The sequence below is a fragment of the Myotis davidii genome, unplaced genomic scaffold (genome assembly GCF_000327345.1).
Source record: "Myotis davidii unplaced genomic scaffold, ASM32734v1 scaffold57, whole genome shotgun sequence".
Taxonomy (NCBI): domain Eukaryota; kingdom Metazoa; phylum Chordata; class Mammalia; order Chiroptera; family Vespertilionidae; genus Myotis; species Myotis davidii.
Genome location: NW_006289718.1, coordinates 127,590 through 149,195, shown reverse-complemented (window position 1 = coordinate 149,195; position 21,606 = coordinate 127,590). Strand labels below are relative to the sequence as shown.

Here is a 21,606-nt window from a genome sequence, read left to right as displayed (position 1 = left end):
GGCTCATGGCTGCAAGCGCAGCAGTGCTGGTGGGAGCCTCTCCCGCCTCCACAGCAGCACTAGGGATGTCTGATGATGGCTTAGGCCCACTCCCCATGGGACATCCGCCAAGGGCTCCTGGACTGCGAGAGGGCATAGGCCTGGCTGAGGGACCCTCCCCCCACCCCCAAAAGTGCATGAATTTTTGTGCACCAGGCCTTTAGTAATCTAAGTAAGTCCCTTTTGCCAGCTGTCCCCACAGAGTCATGTTCCAGCTCTGCCTCTCAGCTCAAGCCCAGCCTGCTCTGCAGAGGGCAGCTTTCAGGTCTTCCACTTGCACACTGGAGCGTGGGCCTCTTTCTGCTCACCAGCCCCAGCAGGATTGGGAGCATGGGGTGGGGGCAAGGACAGTGAGCTCGTCCATGGTTTGGGGTGTGGGACTCTGAGCCTCCAATCTCTCCTGGGCTGGCTCTTCAGGCCCCACTCAAAAGGCTGGTGCCAGCGTCTCCGTTGCTGCTAGAGTCCACCATATCCTCAGCCCGTGTCCAGCGCCCTTTCCCTCTCTCCTCAGCCCCAAGGCTGGGCTGGAAGAGAGTCCCAGTGGTTCCCCTTCCAGGACCCAGCCTGTTGGCTCTGAGGTGCTAGGAGGGTCCCTGGTTCCTGTGTTCCCATAGCTATGACGTATGTGCAGGGAGAGGGGGAACCTCAGGAAGGAAGCTGACCTCTCATTTAGCTACAGGGCTGTTGGGCCTGAATTTTTTCATTGAAGTTTTGCTAGTAATCGACTCTTCCTACAGAGCTGACTCCCTGCACAGAAGATGAGCGCCTCTGATAAGGGAGGGGAACATCACCCTCCTCCTCAAAGCCCTTCCACAAAAAGCCCCTCTGAAGAGTTTCCTTTCCTCCCACTTTCAGTAACCACGCTTAGCCCTTGTCTCTCTCCTCCCATCTGCTGTCTCCTTCCAGGGAGAACATTCTGAAGACAGCCAAGGCCTTGGTGGAAGACACCAAACTGCTGGTGTCCGGGGCCGCATCCACCCCAGACAAGCTGGCCCAGGCGGCCCAGTCCTCAGCAGCCACCATCACCCAGCTTGCCGAGGTGGTCAAGCTGGGGGCCGCCAGCCTGGGCTCTGATGACCCCGAGACCCAGGTATGGTTGGGCCTGGGAGAAGGCGGTCCTGGCGATCCCACAAACACTGACACCAGGCCTCAGAAGAAGCCAAAGGCAAAATGGGGACTTGGAAGTAAACAGTGTGTGTGTGAGGGTGTCCGTGGTTTGGGGATGGTAGGATAACCTTGTCCAGGCAGGACTGTGGCATGGACCAACGGGAGGGGTCAAGCCAACAGATTTGAGAGGAATCTGTACAGAAGACTCAGCCGGACTTGGTACAAAATTGAATGCAGTGAGCATTTGGAGATAAGGGAGATGAGGGGCAGGCTGACTCCACATTCAGGCTAGATCAGTGAGTGGAGCGTGGCTCCATGTACGGAGCTCCCTGGAGGGAGCTGGTTTGGGCCAGAGATGAAGGTGAGTTCCGTTTGGGGCATGTTGAATTAGAAGTGGCAGAGGGACATGCAGGTACCGCTAGTGTGTGGGCATGAGCCTGCTCAGGTACAGGGATGTGGATTCAGGTGTGGTTGCCACACAGACTGTGACCCCACAAGTGGAAATGTGTGCATAGAAGAAGGGGTTTCAGGCGGAGCCCTGAGGAATGCACAATTTAAGAACATTTAAGGAGAAAGAGATGAGTAAGGAGATCGAGAAGCAGGTGCAGCTGCTAGGAGGAGAGCCAGGGAGCCTGGTGTGAAGGGTGGGGAGTGTTCCAACCCAGTGATGGCTGAGGAGTCAGGAAAAGGGAAGGTCTGAGAGCTAGCCACTGGCCCATGTGACCTGGAGGGCAGGGAAGCCAGGCGAGGGTAAGAAACGAAGCCAGCACCTGTAGACTCCCTACTTGAGAAATTTGGCTCTGAAGTGGGGGAGAGAACTGGAGGGGTAGGGAAGGGCTCTGTGCCCTCATACTCTGCTCTGATTTAACAGTTTCATTGGCGCTTTCTGCCTATGTCCCTCAGCCTAGATTGTCGGCTATCAAAAACAGTAATCATAGCTTATTAATCTTTGAAACCTAACCCAACACAGCTCCTGGTACATGGTGGATACCCATCAAATATATGTTCGCCTATGTTTTTTGGTTTTTTTTAATTTTATTTTTGTATTTATTTTTATTTTACCTATTTTAATATACTTTCTATTGTTGATAGTATGCTCACCTGTTTTTAAACTAACAGCCAAGTGCAAAACTTACGTTCCCTCCGTTCTCTCTATCCCAGCACCATCATAGGTAGACACTTTCCTTTTCACTGATGAAACCAGTAGACTAGTAGACCAGTCTCTTTGGCCCTTTGGACAACATGGGTAGAGAGCTCCCGCCATTCTGTGGCTGGGTCATTACTGTTCTGATGAGCACAAGGCCACCAGCTCTGCTCCCATGCAGCCTGGCGCCCTGAGGGAACCTTGCAAATGTGGCCGCTTTATTCATTTTGCTGGATTTCCTTCTGACAGCATCAGAGCTGCCCTTTGCAATTCGAAGTCTTCACAGAAATCCCTGCCTGCAGTATTGTTCCTACCCCCGTGGAGGAAGAAAAAGCTTGAGAATGCATCCTTGGCATGGGAACTCATGCTCTCCAAGCCTGGCTCAACTTTAGGAGAAGTGACTTGGCCAGAAACTGTTTAAATCTTTGAATAGAGAAATGTATTGAATTGCTTAGTCTTAACCCCCAAGTGGTTTAGATATCCTGAAGCTTCAATTTCTAATGAGACCTCTAGAGGAAAATGTCCCCACTTGCCAGCCAGTTGTCCAGTGACCAGGGATGGGACAGGGCAGGTGGGATATTGGCAGCTCTGATGCTTCTGTCCCTCAGCTTCCTCTCTCTGCCTCTCTGCTACCGTCTCAGGAATCAGTGTGAGGTCCCCACATATCAGCCCTTCCCCACGAGCCCCATCACAGCCCAACTTGCCCTGTTTTCAGAGGTTGGCCATGGTTCCGTGTGTCCTATGGGTGACAAGGCACGGGGTGGAGAACGGGGCTGTGAAATCGCAGTGTCCCTGTGCTTGTAGCTGACTGGGACTCTCAATTTCTAATAGGTGTTTCACATATGTTGTCCAGCTCATCCTCACAGCAGTGCAGGGAGATGGGCAGGGCTGGTGTTGCTGATCTCATTTGTAGGAGCCAGAGCTGTAGAGCATAATAGAGTCTGGAGGTGAAGACCATGCCCTTGGGGTCACATTGACCAGAGTTCAAATCTCAACTTTCCACTCCCAAGCCCTGAGAGTGTGGGCACAAGCATTTTAGTTCCCAATTGAAATGGCGTGGTGAGGACTGAATGAGATGATATGTGTATGTTGCCTGGCTCAGCCCTGGAACACTGCCCTCAATAAAGTGAGGTTGCTATTGCTGTTATTGAAGTAGAAGTTGAAATTGTAGCACCTGGACCTAGAAGAGTTTAATGTAATGCCCGATGTCACGTGTCCCCGAGTATGGCTGGCACTTCAGGTTCCAAGGCCAGCACACGGAAAGACAGGCCATGTTCCATTAGAAGAGGGAAGATACTGTGTTCCATGGGTACACACCTGTGTATTCATTCATTCCACGAGCACGTGCTGAGTGCACACCAATGTGCCACGCCCCGTTCTGAGTATAAACTCACAGGCAGGAGTCCAGGCCGGCCCTCTGGGTTTTACATCCAAGTTTACATCCAAGTCAGGGGAGAAGGCAGAAGCGTTTAAGAGAATGAATACTAAAATAATTCCACATGCCGATAAACGCTGTAAATAAAACAGGGCAAGCTGATGGAGTTGCAGTGTGGATGCGGGTGTAGGTGAGTGTGGCCGGGATACAGTTTGGGTGGTTCAGGAAGGTCTCTGAGGACCTGACATTTGAGCTGAGACTTGGAGGATGAAAAGAGCCCGGTTCCAGACAGAGAACAGCAGGAGCGGGGCCCTGAATGGGGGATGGGTTGGGCCTTCCAGTGGGGAGGAAAGACCCACGTGCCTGTAGCGTGTTGAGTGAGTCAGAGATTCTAGGAACCAAAGCCGAAGATGCAGGGAGGCCTTGCAGGCCAGGCTATGAGGCTCACATTTTGTCCTCAGCATTTTTGGTCACCAATTCAGAGCACAGGTGAATGGTGCTGCCTCTCAGGTGTCTGCTTAGCTACCTTCATTCTTTCCGTAGGCAGCGTGTCTGCAGAGCTGCCCTCTAGGAGGTGTGTAAACATGTTAAGTAACTCGGAGAGCTTTTTGGAATCTGGATAATGGATCTTCCTCCAGACTCCTGCATCAGAATGCCCAGGGATAGCTCCCAGGATTCTGTGAGTTGCAGGTTTGAGAGCCACTGACTTAGAGACCCAGATGCCCCCAGCCTGCCCTTGGGCATGTGCTCTGGGTCAGTGGTTCTCAACCTTCTGGCCCTTTAAATACAGTTCCTCATGTTGTGACCCAACCACAAAATTATTTTTGTTGCTACTTCATAACTGTAATGTTGCTACTGTTATGAATCATAATGTAAATACCTGATATGCAGGATGGTCTTAGGCGACCCCTGTGAAAGGGTCGTTTGACCCCCAAGGGGGTCGCAACCCACAGGTTGAGAACCGCTGCTCTAGGTGAAGCCAGTAGGTGACTGCTTGGGGTGCTCACCTGGGCTTCCTGCTCTCTTTCAGGTGGTGTTGATCAATGCCATCAAAGACGTGGCCAAGGCCCTTTCGGACCTCATTGGTGCTACCAAGGGAGCTGCCAGCAAGCCCGCTGATGACCCCTCTATGTACCAGCTCAAGGGGGCTGCCAAGGTAGAGTGGAGCCCCAACTAGGGGCGAGCATGCAGGAGGAGTGCTGGGCGAGAAGCACAGGGTGCACATCTGAGCCCCTTTCTTGCTTAACACATTTCGTACCGCTCAGGAGTTTTCTCGTGTTTTGCGCGCCATCTGTTAAGGACCGCTCACGAGTGTTCTCGTTTTTCACGCCCAGGGAAAAAGGAGCGAATCTAGATACTTATGTAAATTTTGTTTGGTCCCTCTTCATAGAGGAAAATTTTTTCCGCAGTACCATATGTTAAAAAAGTACTAGGAACTTTAATTGTTTAATTGTTTTTGTAAATAGAAATGTGATAATTATTGAAAAACAACACCTAAAGTGCATTATGATGATTCAAATAACGTGCAGTTTGCCCAAAAACATGCGGTCCCTGGCGTAGGTCTTAGAGATTTCTATGCGGTACGCAATGTGTTAAGGAAAGGTGGTTTTGCTCATGGCCTCGGATCTGGAACGGAATGGGTAGGGATGGGCCCTCAGTGCACTGTTTCCTCTCGGCCTTTCTTCCCATGCAGGTGATGGTGACCAACGTCACCTCCCTTCTCAAGACTGTGAAGGCCGTGGAGGACGAGGCCACGCGGGGCACCCGGGCGCTTGAGGCCACGATCGAGTACATGAAGCAGGAGCTCACGGTGAGAAGCCAACATCTCCTCCCTGGGGCACCATGTCCAACAGCTGCCCCCAGCCCAGGCTCTTCTGAGATTGTGAGGATAAAGAGGCTCTACCCGGAGCACCTGAACTAGGGAGGCTCACTCCCCTGCCTGCCCGAAATCCCACCTGGAACTGTCCACCCAGAATTTGGTTAGGATCAATTTATAATTGTAATTACGGGATCAATTGAAATGAATCAAGTAGGACAGTTCAGGTTTCATGACACTAAAATTGCAGCATGAAACCAAAGCATCACAGAAGATTCCTGGCAAAGGGAAAAGTCAGTATAGCTGTTTGAGATTTAATCATCTATACAATAGTGTAGCCACACTCACAGCCCCTCTGGATTCCCGTCGCAACCAGCAACACTTCACCCTTGCTCATGTGTGGATTTTGGAGTCTGAGATTTGCCATTAGAAGAACCTGAATGCCTTTATCTATCGATGGTTGTTTTGGTTCCGTGATGACTGCACTGACTCGCCCTCATCCCTGGGAACAGCAGTATGCTGGAAGAGAGTGTTTCAGACTGAGAGTTCTTTCTAATAGGAGGTCTGGTTACAGATTCAGCTTCTATTTGGCAGTGGGGATGAGGGACTGGCCTTTGTTGCCAGCTGTCCTGCATCGTTAGAAGGTCACCTGTGACGGTCACCAGCCCTTGAGGGCCAGCAGTGGAAATGAGTGGTTCTCTTGGGCTTTGGTGACGAAGCCTGTGCTCTTTTCTCCTGCCTCTAATGAACCCACCTTGGTTAATGCTGTGCTAAGGAATACAGGTGGTGTCCTTAAGTACTGCTACCTGGAACTTAACTTGCCCACACGGGCTGTGGCTTTCCGACCAACATCTGGACACATGTTCTGACAAATGTGAGTGGGCCTAATAGTGGCAATGGGAGAAAATTTGGAAGGTGGAGCTTTCCTCGGAAATTATAGACACACGGTCAATCTAAGAATCCCAGTGTGATTTCAAATGGGCCCAGATATGAAGTGGACCCAGGAGGTTCCAAAGAGCATGAGCCAGGAGGGCCACATTCCGGTGGAGGGCTCTGTAAGTGTGGCCTTCATTCCAGCGCAGCCTTCAGGGGTGGGCCTGGGGGTTGGGGTCCTGCCTTAGTTGCAGCTGCCCATTTTTAGGAGAAGTGATGTTTGACACTGATTGGCCCATGGCAAGGATGATGGCTGGGCCCTCCTTTCTGCCTCAGGGAAGACTTCCCTGCTGCACCCTGGGGACCGTGGCTGCCTGGGACTGAACACAGCAGCCCCAACTGGTGTGGGAGTCCTCATGGGCAGGGACAGGTGCACACTCAGCACACAGCCAGGGCACTAGGCACTCTTGGTGGGAAGACAAGACCCATGGGCTGGAAACATGGACGGGTGGCTTGACTGACAGGTGGGACTTTGAAGTGGTATATTCACTTGCCATGGTTAATTTATTCCAGCTCCTCTGGAGAGGTGTGTGTGTGTGTGTGTGTGTGTGTGTGTGTGTGTGTGTGTGTTTAAATAATTCACAGTGTCACTGTGGCACATTCCACATGAACACCTCCGCACAATTATGCAGTTATATTTGTAAGACAGGCCAAGAATAGGAGAAATGGAATGTTTCATTTCCCCCAGCCCCACACCCCTTTAAAGAGAGAGAGGTGAGTCCAGATTGATGCATCCAGGTCAGCCCTGCCCCGGGACCAGCATCGGGACTGCAGCGTTTCTGGGGATGGGGCAAGACAGCAGCAGCCACAGACCCACTTCCCTGGGGTGGATGGTTTCAAACATTGAGTCTCCATTTTTGCAGACAGACACGTGGGTTAATGCTGTAGGTATATCTCTCTGCCCTCATGGTCCTCCTAAATGCTGAGTATAGGTGTGCAAGGCTTATCCACGCTAGAATCTTGAAAGCAAGAACGATATTACTATGCTCAAATTAAATTTCTCATTTCCTGCCTTTTGACGCTTTCTTCCTGTTGCTGGCTCAGTTTTCAGACTCTGAGCTGCAGCCTGGTTGGAAAAGAATACATTATTTTTGTCCTTCCCTTTTTTATTTTTTTTTTCACCTCTTCCATTTCTAACTTCCAGGTGTTCCAGTCAAAAGAAGTACCTGAAAAGACATCATCACCTGAAGAGTCTATAAGGATGACGAAAGGCATCACCATGGCAACAGCCAAAGCCGTGGCAGCTGGGAACTCGTGTAGACAGGAGGATGTGATCGCCACGGCTAATCTGAGCCGGAAAGCCGTGTCAGATATGCTGATGGCTTGCAAGGTAAAAGCCTTGGTGTTGTTCTGGATGGATGGGTGGATAGTTCTCTGTCATGGCTGAGTTGTTGGTTCAGTCTGGAGAAGGCAAGGGGCGGGGTTTGTACCCAGGAGCAGTTCAGCACCCTGAAGTATGGAGTAAAATGCATGCTGAAGGCGTGTGCACTTCAGCCTGAGGGAAAAAGATTCTAAGTTAGTTCTGCGTGCGAAGGGAGGGAGTCGTCCTGCTGACTTAGCCGCTCACTTCTCCTCTCAGTTCTGCCTTAACAGACGAGAGTATGGTGCAGGCCATTCTGACCGCAGTAAATGGGGACAGGGGCCTTTTGTTCCAGGCCCTGCAAATGAAAGCTGCCTCCCTCATCTGCCTGCACCCTTTCCTGCCTCCGTACGCCATGTAGTCTGTGCTAGGAGGGGCGCTGCCCTAATCGGGGAGGAAGTGAATTAGAGGAACAGAACAGGACGTTGGGGAACTGCCTTTTTGCTCTCTGTGCCAGGCATTTTGGAGAAACTCTTCTGGTTTTCAGATAGAGAACTCGGGGCAGCTGCCCTGAGCCAGTGCTTTGTAAGGGAGCCAAGGAGACCTGAGCTTGACTATTTTTCTATTAAGGAAGTGAGCCGTAAGAGAGAGCTCTCTGTCCCCTACATCCACGAGCACCAGCCTTGCCCCAGGGACTCTGACATCCGCTCAGTGATTGCTTGGTAACCCCCTGCAATGGTGAGCAGGGGGGTGGACCACAGAAGTTGAAAACTTGCTATTGCAGCTACTGCAGCGTGGGGCATGAGGGCAGCGGGGGTGAGGTCCACCTGGTGGTTCCTCAGAAGGGGTAGGATGAGTTGGAGGTGGTGTGCAAGGGCCTCGTGTGGGAGACAATTTACTGTTCTCCTGGGCGTGATGGAGGTTGGGGGCAGTGGGCGGCAAAGTCGGTAGGGTCACATTCATGAGGGGCCTTGTGTTCTGGGCCAGGGAGTTTAGACTCTCTTGTGAGGCCACGAGTACTGGTCATTTTGATGTGCTTAATGGAACCGGCCTTCCAGAAAATGATGACTCCAAGAGGGGTTCCAGTCTCAATCAGAGAACAGTACTTGCCTAGCAAGGTGTGGCCCCGGTGCCACGCGGGTGTGCATGCAGGGCGCCTCGTAGCTTTGGAAGGGTTGTCCTGCATATTCCCATTTGGTCCCAGATGGGAAGAGCCAGGGGAATTTTCCTAATTTGATGGATGACGAAACAGGCTTGGAGGGACTGAGGGGCATGACCGAGGTCACACAGCTATTCACTCTCAGAGCCAGGACTGGAACCAGGTCTCTGAGCTCGCAGCCCGTCTGTCTCTGCTGCCGTGGCCTCCCAGCCACTGCGCGCAGTCAGGGTCACTGTGGTTGAGCAGCGACAGGCCCTTTGTCTCCATTACAGACACACAATGAAAAGGGGAAGTTTGGAAGGAAATGATCAAGCTGTAAACTGCAAGCAGCTCAGATTTTCAAGTCTCTTTCTTCATACACATTTCTCTGCTTGCAGGAGGGTGCGGGGGGGAGGTTAAGTTTTAAAGACTCATTTGCCCAGCCTCATCTCCTCCCTGGATCGGGCCATCCTCACTTTTCAGGACAAAATAACAGCCAGGCTCGATGACAAGTGTCACTGCTGAGCCCTGAGGCTCCTGCTGAGATAGGATTTATTTAGCAGGCTGACAGTTACATTATTTCCACCCCTTTGCAGAAAGGAAGTGAGGTGCATGCAATAGGGAATATATAGAATACGAGGGATGCTGAATGGTGGATGGAGAAGGAACCCTTGTGCCAAGCAGTGGGCCAGGTTGCCGTGTGAGGCTGAGCAGGGAACCCAGGGCAGATATGGAAGTGCAGTAGGTTATATACTGGCCTGTTTTATCAGAAAGGAAGGACGACACTAATTCCTTAGGTGGAGACTTCCCTACGCCCTAAATTAATTCTAGTGTCTGCTGCTTTCTGATTTTACTTCCATGGGCATAGGTTTACATTATATACAATTTTATATCTACTGTTAGCAATTAACATTAGATGGCTGCTTCTGTGTTGCTATGAGCCATTATAACTGATGCTTTTAACGACCACAACGTACTCTGTTAATGAATACCATCTTTACCCTATCATCAGATATTTAGGTTGTCTGCATTTTCTTTTTTTTTATCATAAACTTTACTGCGAGGAACATCTTTGGGCATATCTGTTTTTTCTCTGTTTTGAATTATTTCCTTAGGCAAGACTCCCAGGAGTTAGAATTTGGTGGGTAAAACGATAGGACATGTTAATTACTGCTGGTTGCTCTCCCAAAGTGCCCTGCCAAGTTACAGAGCCGGCAGCAGTGGACAAGAGCACCTCGGCCTTAGCTCCCACATGGCTCTGAATGAGGGCCTTGCACGTCAGCCACTGGAAGTGACACGAGGCAGCATCGCTGTCTGCATCTTCCCCAAGTGTGTCTCACCAGAGCGGACACGGGGCTCTGTCCTCACACCTGGAGACACGGGAACGGGGATGATACAATGTAGTGGCAGTGAAGAGCGTGGCTCTTAACATGGTTAAGCTGTGGTTACGGGCATGCGATGGCTCCTACCTCCGAGGCCAGTTTGTCTCAGATGAGTAAAACCAGACTCATGAATGACAGATGCTGGCCATTGAATTGTCCCTGCTTCTCTCAGGGAGTGGGGGCAGGTTGTCAGGTATGGGGAGAGCCCGCAGGTGTTCCACAAGCACCCCAACCCCATCCTAGGAAGGGGGGCTTGACTGGAAGAAATGTGGAGTCCGGTTACTATACCCCGTCCATCTTGACCTGCTACCCTAATGCAGTGATGGCGAACCTTTTGAGCTCGGCGTGTCAGCATTTTGAAAAACCCTAACTTAACCCTGGTGCCATGTCACATATAGAAATTTTTTGATATTTGCAACCATAGTAAAACAAAGACTTACATTTTTGATACTTATTTTATATATTTAAATGCCATTTAACAAAGAAAAATCAACCAAAAAAATGAGTTCACGTGTCACCTCTGACACGCGTGTCATAGGTTCGCCATCACTGCCCTAATGTGTGATTCCCATGTGTCCTGATTCGTGACTTATTTACAGTTTTCTGTGTATTCTTGTATGCCCTCTCAAGTTCTTTCCAGAGTGAGGCCGTGCAAGGAAGAAAGGTTGTTAAATGGATAGGATTGCTGGATTTAGCAAATTAAAAATAAGGTGTCCCCTACCTACATTACATTTTTGTCATTATTTACCTGAAATTCAAATTCAGCTGGGCATTCTGTAGCTGGTCCAGCAACCCTGGAGGGGGTGTGCCATCTGAAATGATATATTGTGAATGATCACCTCTCAGGTGACCAGGGCACGGGAAAAAGTGCCAAGTGCTCATTCACTATACGTCCTGCTCGGCTTATCTGGGCCTGTATAATGCGAGGCGCCCGAGGGTCCTGGGGAGCTCGCTGTCTGAAGGTTCCCAGGAGCCAGAGGGCCTGGTTGGGCGACTCACTGTGACCCCGGCGTGGTCAGGTCACAGCGAGAGGGCCTGGCGGCGATTAGCTTGTGACCAGGGAGGGGTCGCAGGACTTCTCACGGCTCTGAGGAGACACAGCTGACCCCTGGGGCCGCACATCTCCTGCTGTAAGCCCTAATCATGAATCCTTCCTGAACTTCTCAGTGTCTGGGGAATTTCTTACATTTCATAAAAGGTGGGGTGGGGATGGGGAGAAAGGAAAAAGGAAGATAAGAGGGACCAGATTCACTTGCTTTTGTCTGGCTCCAGGGCACTAAAAATGTCAAGACACAGACTTGGAGGGAGCCTGCTGTGGAGATGGACCACCCACTATCCAGGGGGTCAGGACAGGTTTCCCAGAGGTCACCAGGTGAGGCAGCAGGAGTTCCAGAATCCAGCGTCCAGGCTATAGGACACTGCCGGGCCAGGGACCCCACCTGGTTCTCCGGTTCACTCACCAGCTGGCTTTTTCTGTTTTAAGATGTCAACGCTCCTTTCTCTCTCCAGCAAGCATCTTTCCACCCCGATGTCAGTGAGGACGTGCGCGCCAGAGCCTTGCGGTATGGGACAGAGTGCACCCTCAGCTACCTGGACCTTCTGGAGCACGTCCTGGTGGTGAGTCGGGGTGTGGGCCGGGGCTGGAGAAGAGCTCATTGGCGCAGACCATCCTTTCCTCGGGCAAACCCCTCCGAGGGCACTGTTCAGGCTCTGAGTGCGAGGCTGCGGCTGCACTGAGGTTTAAGTGCAGGCGGGGGAAGCGGCAGGGAGAATCCAGAAGGGTCTGGCTCTCCCGTTGCACCACAGGGGCAAAACCAGCATGGAAGGGGGGTGGGTGGAGTGAGGGACAGAGCAGGTGGGGACAAGTGTCAGGAGGTCCTCTTTGGAAGACCCAGGCCATCCCACGAGGGGACAGAAGGCTCCTGAAAGAGCCACACCAGCCTCCGCAACAACTTAGGAAAAACATCACCAGGGCTGTGGGTGACCTACTAGCCTCTCACGACTTCCTCTAATCCTTGACGAATGGCTTAGACCACGTTGAGAACGACATTTCCTTTCCTCTGGTGACCTTCCGCCTGCCTGGGGCGCCTGCATGGATCCGGGTTAAGAGGCTGAAATGAATCCACTGGCAAGGGTATGGTGTGGTGGCTGTGGCTGTGGCTGTGGCTGGCAGCCTCGGGCTTGCACCAACTCCCAGTTCCTAGGGTGGCTTGCCTCCCCCCCGGCCCCCCGGCCCTAAAGGCCAGACCAGAAAGTGTATCAGGTGCACGTTGGTGCCTGCCTCCCCCAGGAGCATGTATAGAACAGGGGAGGTGGGGAAGGCCAAGGCTTTTCCAGGCAGAGTGCTCAGCCTTTTCAGAGATGCGAAGTCCGACATGACAGATTACCGCCTTGGTGCTGACCAGAGGATCCCAGACTGATTGCGATTACATTCCTGGAGAAGGTTGAAACTGCAATTAGATCCCATGTTAAGTCTTGCTTTGGTGTCATGGCTTTAGCACAGGGACTCCATTTGGGCCTGTTGGGGTTTTCTCTGTAACAGTCCCTCCCTTTTGACCAGACTCTCAGCTTGACTTGGAAATGTGATCAAATTGAAGGCAGTAGCACCACACTCAGCTCCCGCTCTGCAGTTCTGGCAGCTTTCAGATTCCCTGTGTGATAGTCACAGGTGTGATAGTCACAGGTCATCATGATTTTGCTTAATCCCTGTGACACTCACAGGTTCACTCTCTGCGCCCCCCCCCCAGGTCAGCTTTTTTATTTTTTAATTGTTTTATTGCTTAAAGTATTACAAAGAGTATTACATATGTCTCCTTTTTTCCCCACCGAGGTCAGCTTTTGTTGAAAGTGTTACAAAAGAGGTTTAGTCAAAAAGACCAAAGCCCATGTCATCATCAGACTCCTCAGATTCTTATTTCTTTGCCTCCATTTTCTTCTCCTGAGCTGGGGCAGCAGCGGTGGAGGGGGCAGGACCTCCTGCTGGTACAGCACCAGCTGCAGGGGTAGGTCCACCAGCTCCTGCATTGCAGACGAGACACCCAATGTTGACACTGGCCAGAGCCTTTGCAAACAAGCCTGGCCAGAAAGGTTCATCATCTACACCAGCTGCTTTAATGAGGGCATTGATCTTTTCCCCATCACCGTCACTTCATCGCCGTGCAGGGTAAGGGCTGAGTAGATGCAGGTGAGCTCGGAGACAGAGGCCATAGTGAGGGCGAGCGCCTTCATCATCTACACCAGCTGCTTTAATGAGGGCATTGATCTTATCCCCCATCACCGTCACTTCATCGTCGTGCAGGGTAAGGGCTGAGTAGATGCAGGCGAGCTCGGAGACAGAGGCTATAGTGAGGGCGGGAGTGGTGCTTGCTGGTCGCAGGATGAAGAGGGCCTCACCCCAGCGCCGGGGCCTTAGCTTCCTCGGAAGAACTGAGCACCTTACCGGCAGCTGGGAAAAAACCAGGTTCACTCGACTGTCCTTCCCAACAAAAGCCGATGCTCTATCCACTGAGCCAAACCGGCTTCGGCAAGGGAGTGATCTTTTTAAACCACATGGCTTGCTCTGTGATCTTATATAACTGAGTTTCAGATTCGCTAGAAGCATTAATCCAGGTGCATGCTGGCCACAGCACAGACACCTCCTTGCTCAGCTAAAGGATAATCTAGGGCTCTTCTGTTGTTAAAAGCAACTTCGGACAGAGACTGAAAGAATTGTTGTTGGGCAAATGTTGCTTTAGCGGTGGATTCTGCAATGTTTTCAGAGCAAAGGAAAGGATCCTGGTTATAGCCTTCCTTTTATTTATTTCAAACTAGGGAAGTAGGGACCTGCCAAAGGAAGTGAATTCTGAATCATAGTAGGTCCGTCTAACTTGACAGTGTAAACTCGGGGGATTTGACCCAGGACACTGTCTGTGTGGATTTGTGAACAGTTGGATAACCTAAGAGGCATGGCCTGTAATAGACCAGCCATTGAGGAGAATGATAACCACTGAGGACAAAGTCCTGCCAGACATTGGCCACCTCCACTGTGCACTGTTCATGGCCAGATTGGGGTTCTGATAACAAGTCCCACGTCTGACAGGTAAACCCCCCACCGTGGCAATGGTCTGGGAGATGGGGGTGATGGATGGCATCATCTTTCCAGGCCAAGGCTGGAGTGAGGGAAAGATACAAGAAGAAAGGGTTTCATGTTTGGTGAAAGTGCGCAGACTTGATCCCGTGCCTTGGGTGGAAGCAGTCTGCACTGATGTCAGCTGTTTCTCTTCCTCATTAAAGTGAGTCGTAGGTGTGCAGTGTCTGTGCAATGTCAGGTGGAGCCTTCCTTAGCTGTGACCCATAGCTTGGGGCCTTCTGCTCAGCAGCATCAGTGGGCAGGAGTATGTACTTGGTAAGGTCCCTTCAGTGGGGCTTGAGGGCTCCTCTGATGATGTGTCTAGAATCCCCAGTCACCAGGCTCTAGGCCAGTGATGGTGAACCTTTTGAGCTAGGCATGTCAGCATTTTGAAAAACCCTAACTTAACTCTGGTGCCGTGTCACATATAGAAAATTTTTACTATATTTGCAACCATCGTAAAACAAATACTTATATTTTTGATATTTATTTTATATATTTAAATGCCATTTAACAAAGAAAAATCAACCAAAAAAATGAGTTCGCGTGTCACCTCTGACACGCGTGTCATAGGTTCGCCATCACTGCTCTAGGCTGTGACCCACAGGATCCTTTAAAATGGGATCTGAGTGGCGTCTTTAACCTATTGATGATAAGCTGGAGCATTAGAAACTTAACAGCAGCTGGTCCTACTAGCGTGAGACAGCAAGGGATCAACAGAAGGTTGAAAACCAATAGGCATCAGCAAGGGATCAACAGAAGGTTAAAAGCCAATAGGCATCGGTCTGCTGGTGACTATCTTGTGTGGAGTGAGAGTATATTTCCCAAAGGAGGTACTGTGAACACTCAGCAAGACACAAGGCAACACGGTAGGCAAGGGGAGTCCAATAGCTTTAGCAAGTTTGGAGATTTTAAATTTGGGGGTCCCATTAATTCTTTCTACCTTGCCTGGTGACCGAGGGTGATAAAGACAGTGATAATTCTGAGAACAAGTCTTTCCATCAAGGCTCACCTGATTTGCCCAAGGAAGTGGGTGCCTAGATCATTGGAAATTGTGGAAGGGACACCCTAAGTGGGAAACACGTTTTTCTAACAGCTTCTTTGCCACTGTGAGGGCATCGGCAGTCACCAGTCAAGCCTAGAAATCCATGAAGCTATTGCTTAGTTGTGGGTCTAGGAAATCCCTGGCTTAGCTTCATTCTTTTTGGAGACAGCTGCGTTCCTTCGGCACTGAGACGACGGCCTGGGTAATGAGCACTGTCTAAAGATCATTGAAATGCTTCCTAAGAGGCTTTGTGTCCTTTACAGTGAACTGTTGCAGCAAATAAATGGAATCTTCCATGGACACCTCTTTGGTAACTGAGCTCAGCAAGAGGTTATCTACATGTTGTAAAAAGGCTGATTTCCCTGCGGACCTGGAGGATGTTTAAATCTCAGTGAAATCCTTAGGAGAAATAAAGAGGGGCCTCTGTACCCTTGAGGCATGACTGCCAGGTACACGGTCACTTACTCCGTGTAAAGGCAAGTAGAGGTTGGCTGTGAGGTCCGCAGGGATGCCAAAGCAGGCTGCACAGGGGTCTGCAGCAGTGAGCCGCTGAGTCTGGAGGAACTTGACAACAGTGTTCGGGGTTAGAACTGGGAACCGAGGAATCTGTATGTTATTAAGAGCTCTCAGTTCCCTCAAATCCTGGACAAGTCGCCATCCTGTCCTCAGCACAGAGAACAGTTAGCCCCCGGCAATTAGGTCTTCTATGGGTGTGAGGCCTTGTATGGCCTCAGGCTTCAATGGATATTGAGATAATTTAGGGAGAGGTTTAGTTATGTCTACCGGAGTCTCTGTAGGTTCTGCACTCTATTCTTCCAATGTCAATTTTAAAGGTAGTCCTTAGCCCAGTCGACGTAGCTCAGCCGTTGAGCATTGATCCAGGAACCAAGAGGTCACCAGTTCAATTCCAGGTCAGGGCACAAGCCTGAAGTGTGGGCTCAATCCCCTGTGAGAGGCATGCAAGAGCCTGCCAATTGATGATGCTTCTCTCTTATCAATGTTTCTATCTCTCTATTCCCTCTCTCTTCCTCTCTCTCTAAAAAAATCAATAAAAACATTTTTTTAAAAAAGATAGTCCTTAGATTTTCAGCCACTTTGATTAATTTAGGGGACCTTTGTTGGAATTCTTCCTCTTCTATGTCAAGAAGAGACACTAAGGAACATAAAAGACTAGGTTCAGGCTGGTCAGGAAATTCTAAAGGGAGGTTTCTATTGGAAACAACACATGTTAGCCCTTTTAATTTAGAAAGGAGGTCTCCCCCTACTGACTGACCGGTGCTGGGTTACAGAGCAAAAAGAGGAATGTTTTTCAGTGGAAGGTCCCAGAGTCATTTGTACTCATTGAGGTAAAATTCTCTCTAAACTTTCTGAGATGCCCCCACTATGGAAACTTCCTTTTTACTCTGAGGATTTTGTTGTCCAGTGAGGGTGGGGTTGAAAGGAGAAAGCACAGCTCCAGTAATTTTAGTTTCCCCTTGGCTGTCCTAGGAAAGTCTTCACTTAACGTCAGTAGGCTCTTGGATACTGCAACTTTAAGCAAAAGAATTTAAAATGAGACCAGTTATACCACAGGATAAGTGATATAAACAACAGTTGAGTTCCTACAGTGTATTTCTAGTTGCAGAAACATCATTTCATTTCTAAAGAAAGACCCCAAACACTTCTAATATTAAACATTGAAAGAAATGTGAGCTATACATACATTTAAGAAAGGTTAATAAAAACAGGTAATTCTTTACCAACTTGTTTATTCCAGCTCAGGGTCACAGATGCCTAGAGCCTGTCCCAGCAGCTCAAGGTGCAAGGCGGGAACCAACCCCAGACAAGACGCCCTTCCACTGTAGGGTCACTCACACCCACCCACACTCAGACTGGGACAGTGTAGATGCCACAGTTCACCTAACGTGCACATCTCTGGGATGTGGGAGGCAAAACCCACAGACATGGGAAGAACATGCAAACTCCACACAGATAGTGTCCTTGGCTGGGAATTGATTTTTTTTTATCAAGGTGATAACAAAACAACATTATTTGAGGACCTGCTGTATTGTTACTAGCTTACCAGAGCCCCCATTAACTCTGAGAGGGCCCATATGGGGGAATCCTTGGGGTGTGATATGGGAGCATTTGAGTTGATGTTGAAAAGTTTGCATAGGGCCTTTGAGGACAATCTCTTTTCCGGTGCCCAGGTTATTACAATTGAGACATTGATTTCTTGGCCAGTGTCTGATCATGGACCCCTAAAGGAGTGCAATTGGAGAGGCCAAGGTGTCATTTTGGTTCTCTGACCTTAGAGCTATTGGAACCATAAAGCTAATAGCTCCGCTGATTTTCATTTCCCTTCTTGCTCCAGGGTCCTTTCAAAATGCTCAGTTAGGCCCATGTCCTCCCATCCCAGCCTCTGCCTTTTATCGACCCATAATCTCAGTGGATAAGCCATTTACAAGGAGAGCAGCTAGATCAGGTTGGGTGACCCTGTTTATCATATGGAACCTGGAACGCCACAGAAGAGGGCTTCCAAGCAGCTTTAAAGTCTGCCCAAGACTCAGCTCTCCTTTGTTTGCATGTTTGAAAGCAGACCCATCAGGACGGGCAGGGAAGACTTAGGAATGGCTTATGGAAGTTGTTGCTATTTTGCAAATTCTTTCTGGTCAAAGATTTTGAATATTATCCTCAGGGGTTGCCACTTTGCTTCCTACACCCATTTTTTGGGCTTCACCAGGTCCTACCAATCTGTACAGTAACAGATAAAGATCTGGTAGTTTTCTAAGAATTTAGAATTATTATTGGGGGTGTATGACTCAGGGCCACCAGATCTATTGTTATTCAATAGGTTCATATTCTTCCTCCCAGAGAAGCAGAATTCTTAAAATCTTCTGTTGCAGACCTGGGTGGTGGATGTGTCTGTTAAAAACCTGCCACATAAGTTTCGTTTCATCGTTCTATGCAATTATTGCCATTGCAACCTGTAATTATGATAGAAATTTAAATGTCCTGTTTCTCCATGGCTGTGTTGAGGTTTAGGGTGTAAAGGTAATTGGTGCTAAAATGAAATCATTACTAGGAAGAAAAGCTAAATGACATTAAAAACTTGTATGAAACATTCAAAAACATCATCTCATCTTTTGCAAGGATGTTGTTGTCTCTTAATGATGACACATGCTGATGGTTCTGACTTCCAAGGAAACATGACTAAAATGTCATCATGCACGTATTCACTCATGTATTCATTTTTGTCTGTTTAAAAAGCTAGATGTACTCTTTGAAGGGTATTTTTCTAATAAAAATATAAGGAAGAAAACAGCCTCCATTCCCAGGGAATTACCACAAACATAGGAAAATACAAGTTGCTAACAAAAACTGTAGAGGCCCTGTGACAATGTTCTGTCACCTAAACGGGGGATATTGGTAGTTTTCTTGGAGCTGCTGTTAAAAGTGAGTTTGCATTTCACATTATTAGCCTCTAACCCCTTCTCCAACCAGACTTCAAAGAAATACAGGCAAAGATGAGGCTGAGAGCAAGGGAGGTTGTTCCTCACTGAGAGGCCCTCGGGCCACAGCACTGTTGGGGCCAGTGCTGATGGAGACCCGACAGGAAATGAGGAAAGTGGCGATGCACAAGCAGGGGAACCAGTATCTATTTCTGAGGGAACTTTGAGGGACAGAACCAGGATGTGAAAGCCAAATTGCCAGTTTAGAGAATACATCACATTTTGGTTGAAATTATCTTTAAGGTAGAAGAAAAGAATACTAAGATTATATTAGCTATTTAAGGGTGGTGAATAAAAAGGCAATTAAAAACTAGAGATTTACACACACACTCACACACACACACACACCACCCTGCCCTCTTCATTCTTATCTGTATGGGGAGACCATGTATAATGAGATGATCACAGTATCGCCATTCTGAGAAGGAAGTCTACCCACATCAGAGCTCTGACAGCCCTCCGGGTCACTTGAACATTTGAGTTCTGTTTTAACTGATCAAAGAGCATTAGTAAGCCTCCTGCAGCTGAAGAAAGAATAGGTAGTTGTCTAATGTTTACAAAAGGGAAAAAAGGAAAGTAGAAGTTAAGGTTCGGGGAAAGTATCCAGCAATTTACAGAAATAAATTGACCTCACTTTTCTGGTGGTACAAGGAGGTTCTAGGATCTTTCTTAGTGGGCTGCTTTTCCTAAATTTGGTCACATAAATATGTCGGGACATTATGACATTATGCTGCTTTAGCCTTGTTCAGTTCAAATATCCTGGAGCCAAGGATTCCTAATTTTGTTTGCCTGGTTTGTATATTTTAGTTTTTCTATAGAAAGGGTTTAAAAAATGCCCAAAGTCAGATCAACAGCCATGTGCCCACCATCTGTAATTAACTAATTTTGTTAATGTTTTGTTTCATTTGGTTCAGAACTTTATTTTCTAAAGAAATCTATAATTAATAATGAATTTTATATCCCTTATGAATCCTATTCTCCACCCCCCCCCCCATATCGAGGTACAAGTAATTGTCATGATTTTAACTTTTACACACACACACACAAGCTGTTGAAAGGGTTCTCAGACTCAAACACCCAGCTGGATCCTTTTGTAATTAATGCTCCAAATTGAAAACCCCTACTTGGGGAATCCTTTTCTTTGGAGAATCTCGTTAGCAATCAACAATAATAGGATCTGATCTGGGCAGCCCCATCTCCTCGCTGCTCTGGGAGCGGCTTTATGAAGCAGCATTCATGCCCATTTGAGCGGTGTCACATAGAAAGTTTGCACTGCGGGTCAATAGGCAGCCACTTTGCCCCTGCAGCAATCACGGCTCAATATTGCTGCAGACCCACAATATGAGATCCTTGACAGGGTTAAAATTACTCTTGCTTCCAGTAGCAGAACTTTAATTTGGTTCTGTCCATTGCCTGCTATTAGAAATCATATTGGTTTGATAGCAGAATAAAAATAGAACTCCTTTCCTCCTGCCTTATCTCAGTAGGGTACTTTATCATATGACTGTTTCTTAGAGAGCCATGGTGTACACAGAAGTGGTTCTGTTTCTCCATCAAGGCTCTTTTAAAGACAGAAGTCATTCACCACTCCACTTAGGTGATGTCAACCTCCCCACCACACCCTTAGCTTTTTTCCAGCTTTATTGAGGCATAACTAATATGTGATAAACATGTTTAAAGAGTACAATTTTAGTATCAACATATAAATACATCTGTGAAAGCACCACACAATCAAAATAATTAATAGATCCATCACCACTCAAAATTTCCAGGCAACTACTGATCTGCTTTTGATATTATAAATTTGTTTGCATTTTCTAGACTTTTTAATAAATAGAATCACATAGCATGTGCTCCTCTTTGGCCTCTTTCACTCAGCATCAGTATTTTCCTTTCCATCCTTATTGTGTGTATCAATAAGTTGTCGCCTTTTATTGATAAATAGTATTCCATCATATGGATGTGCCATAATTTATAAACATGTTGATTGACATTTGGGTTGTATCTAGGTTTTGATTATTACAAATAAAGCTGCTAAGAATATTCTATATTGTTAAAGAATAAAAATTCGACCAAGTAAATTTGAAGATCTAATCGACTTTATTGAACAATTCATGAATGGAGCAGCATCCCATCTAGCAAATACAAGAGAGCTCCAAACAGTTGTTCAGAATGAAACGTTTTTTTTATAGGCACACACTGGACAGGACAAGAAAGTTTCTGATTCTATTTATTTGGGTCCTCTCTCTTTGTTTCTTGATGAATCTGGCTAAAGGTTCATCGATCTTATTTATCTTTTCAAAGAATCAGCTCTTGGTTTCATTGATCTTTTGTATTGTTTTTTTAATCTCTGTCATTTATTTATGGTCTTATCTTTATTATTTCCTTCCTTCTGCTTACTCTGGGCTTTTAAGTCCTCTAGAATTTTATATATATATATTTAAGTGCTCCTATATTGGGTGCATATGTGTTTACCAGGTTATATCAATCCCTTTAGTATTATGTAGTGACCTTTATTGTCTCTTGTGATGGCTTTCATTTTGAAGTCTATTTTGTCAGATATGAGTATTGCCACCTCAGCTTTTTTTCATTCCCCTTTGCATGGAAATTTTTTTTCACCCCTTCACTCTCATCTTGTGTGAATCTTTTGTTCTGAATTATATATTAAATTATATATCTCTATACAGTCTTATCACAACTCTATAACAAAAGAACAGTTATGATCATT

At 47.9% G+C, this 21,606-nt stretch overlaps 1 protein-coding gene across 3 annotated transcripts in view; it reads left to right on the top strand.

Annotated features, from left to right (window-relative positions):
* TLN2 (talin 2) overlaps nt 1–21,606 on the top strand; it is a 427,582-nt gene that overhangs the window by 382,002 nt on the left and 23,974 nt on the right. For all 3 annotated transcript variants that reach the window (XM_015563004.1, XM_006762311.2, XM_015563003.1), the window contains 5 exons: nt 946–1,129; nt 4,696–4,821; nt 5,359–5,475; nt 7,559–7,744; nt 11,744–11,851. In XM_015563004.1, coding sequence (XP_015418490.1) covers nt 946–1,129; nt 4,696–4,821; nt 5,359–5,475; nt 7,559–7,744; nt 11,744–11,851 — 721 coding nt within the window. The remainder of the gene's footprint in view (nt 1–945; nt 1,130–4,695; nt 4,822–5,358; nt 5,476–7,558; nt 7,745–11,743; nt 11,852–21,606) is intronic.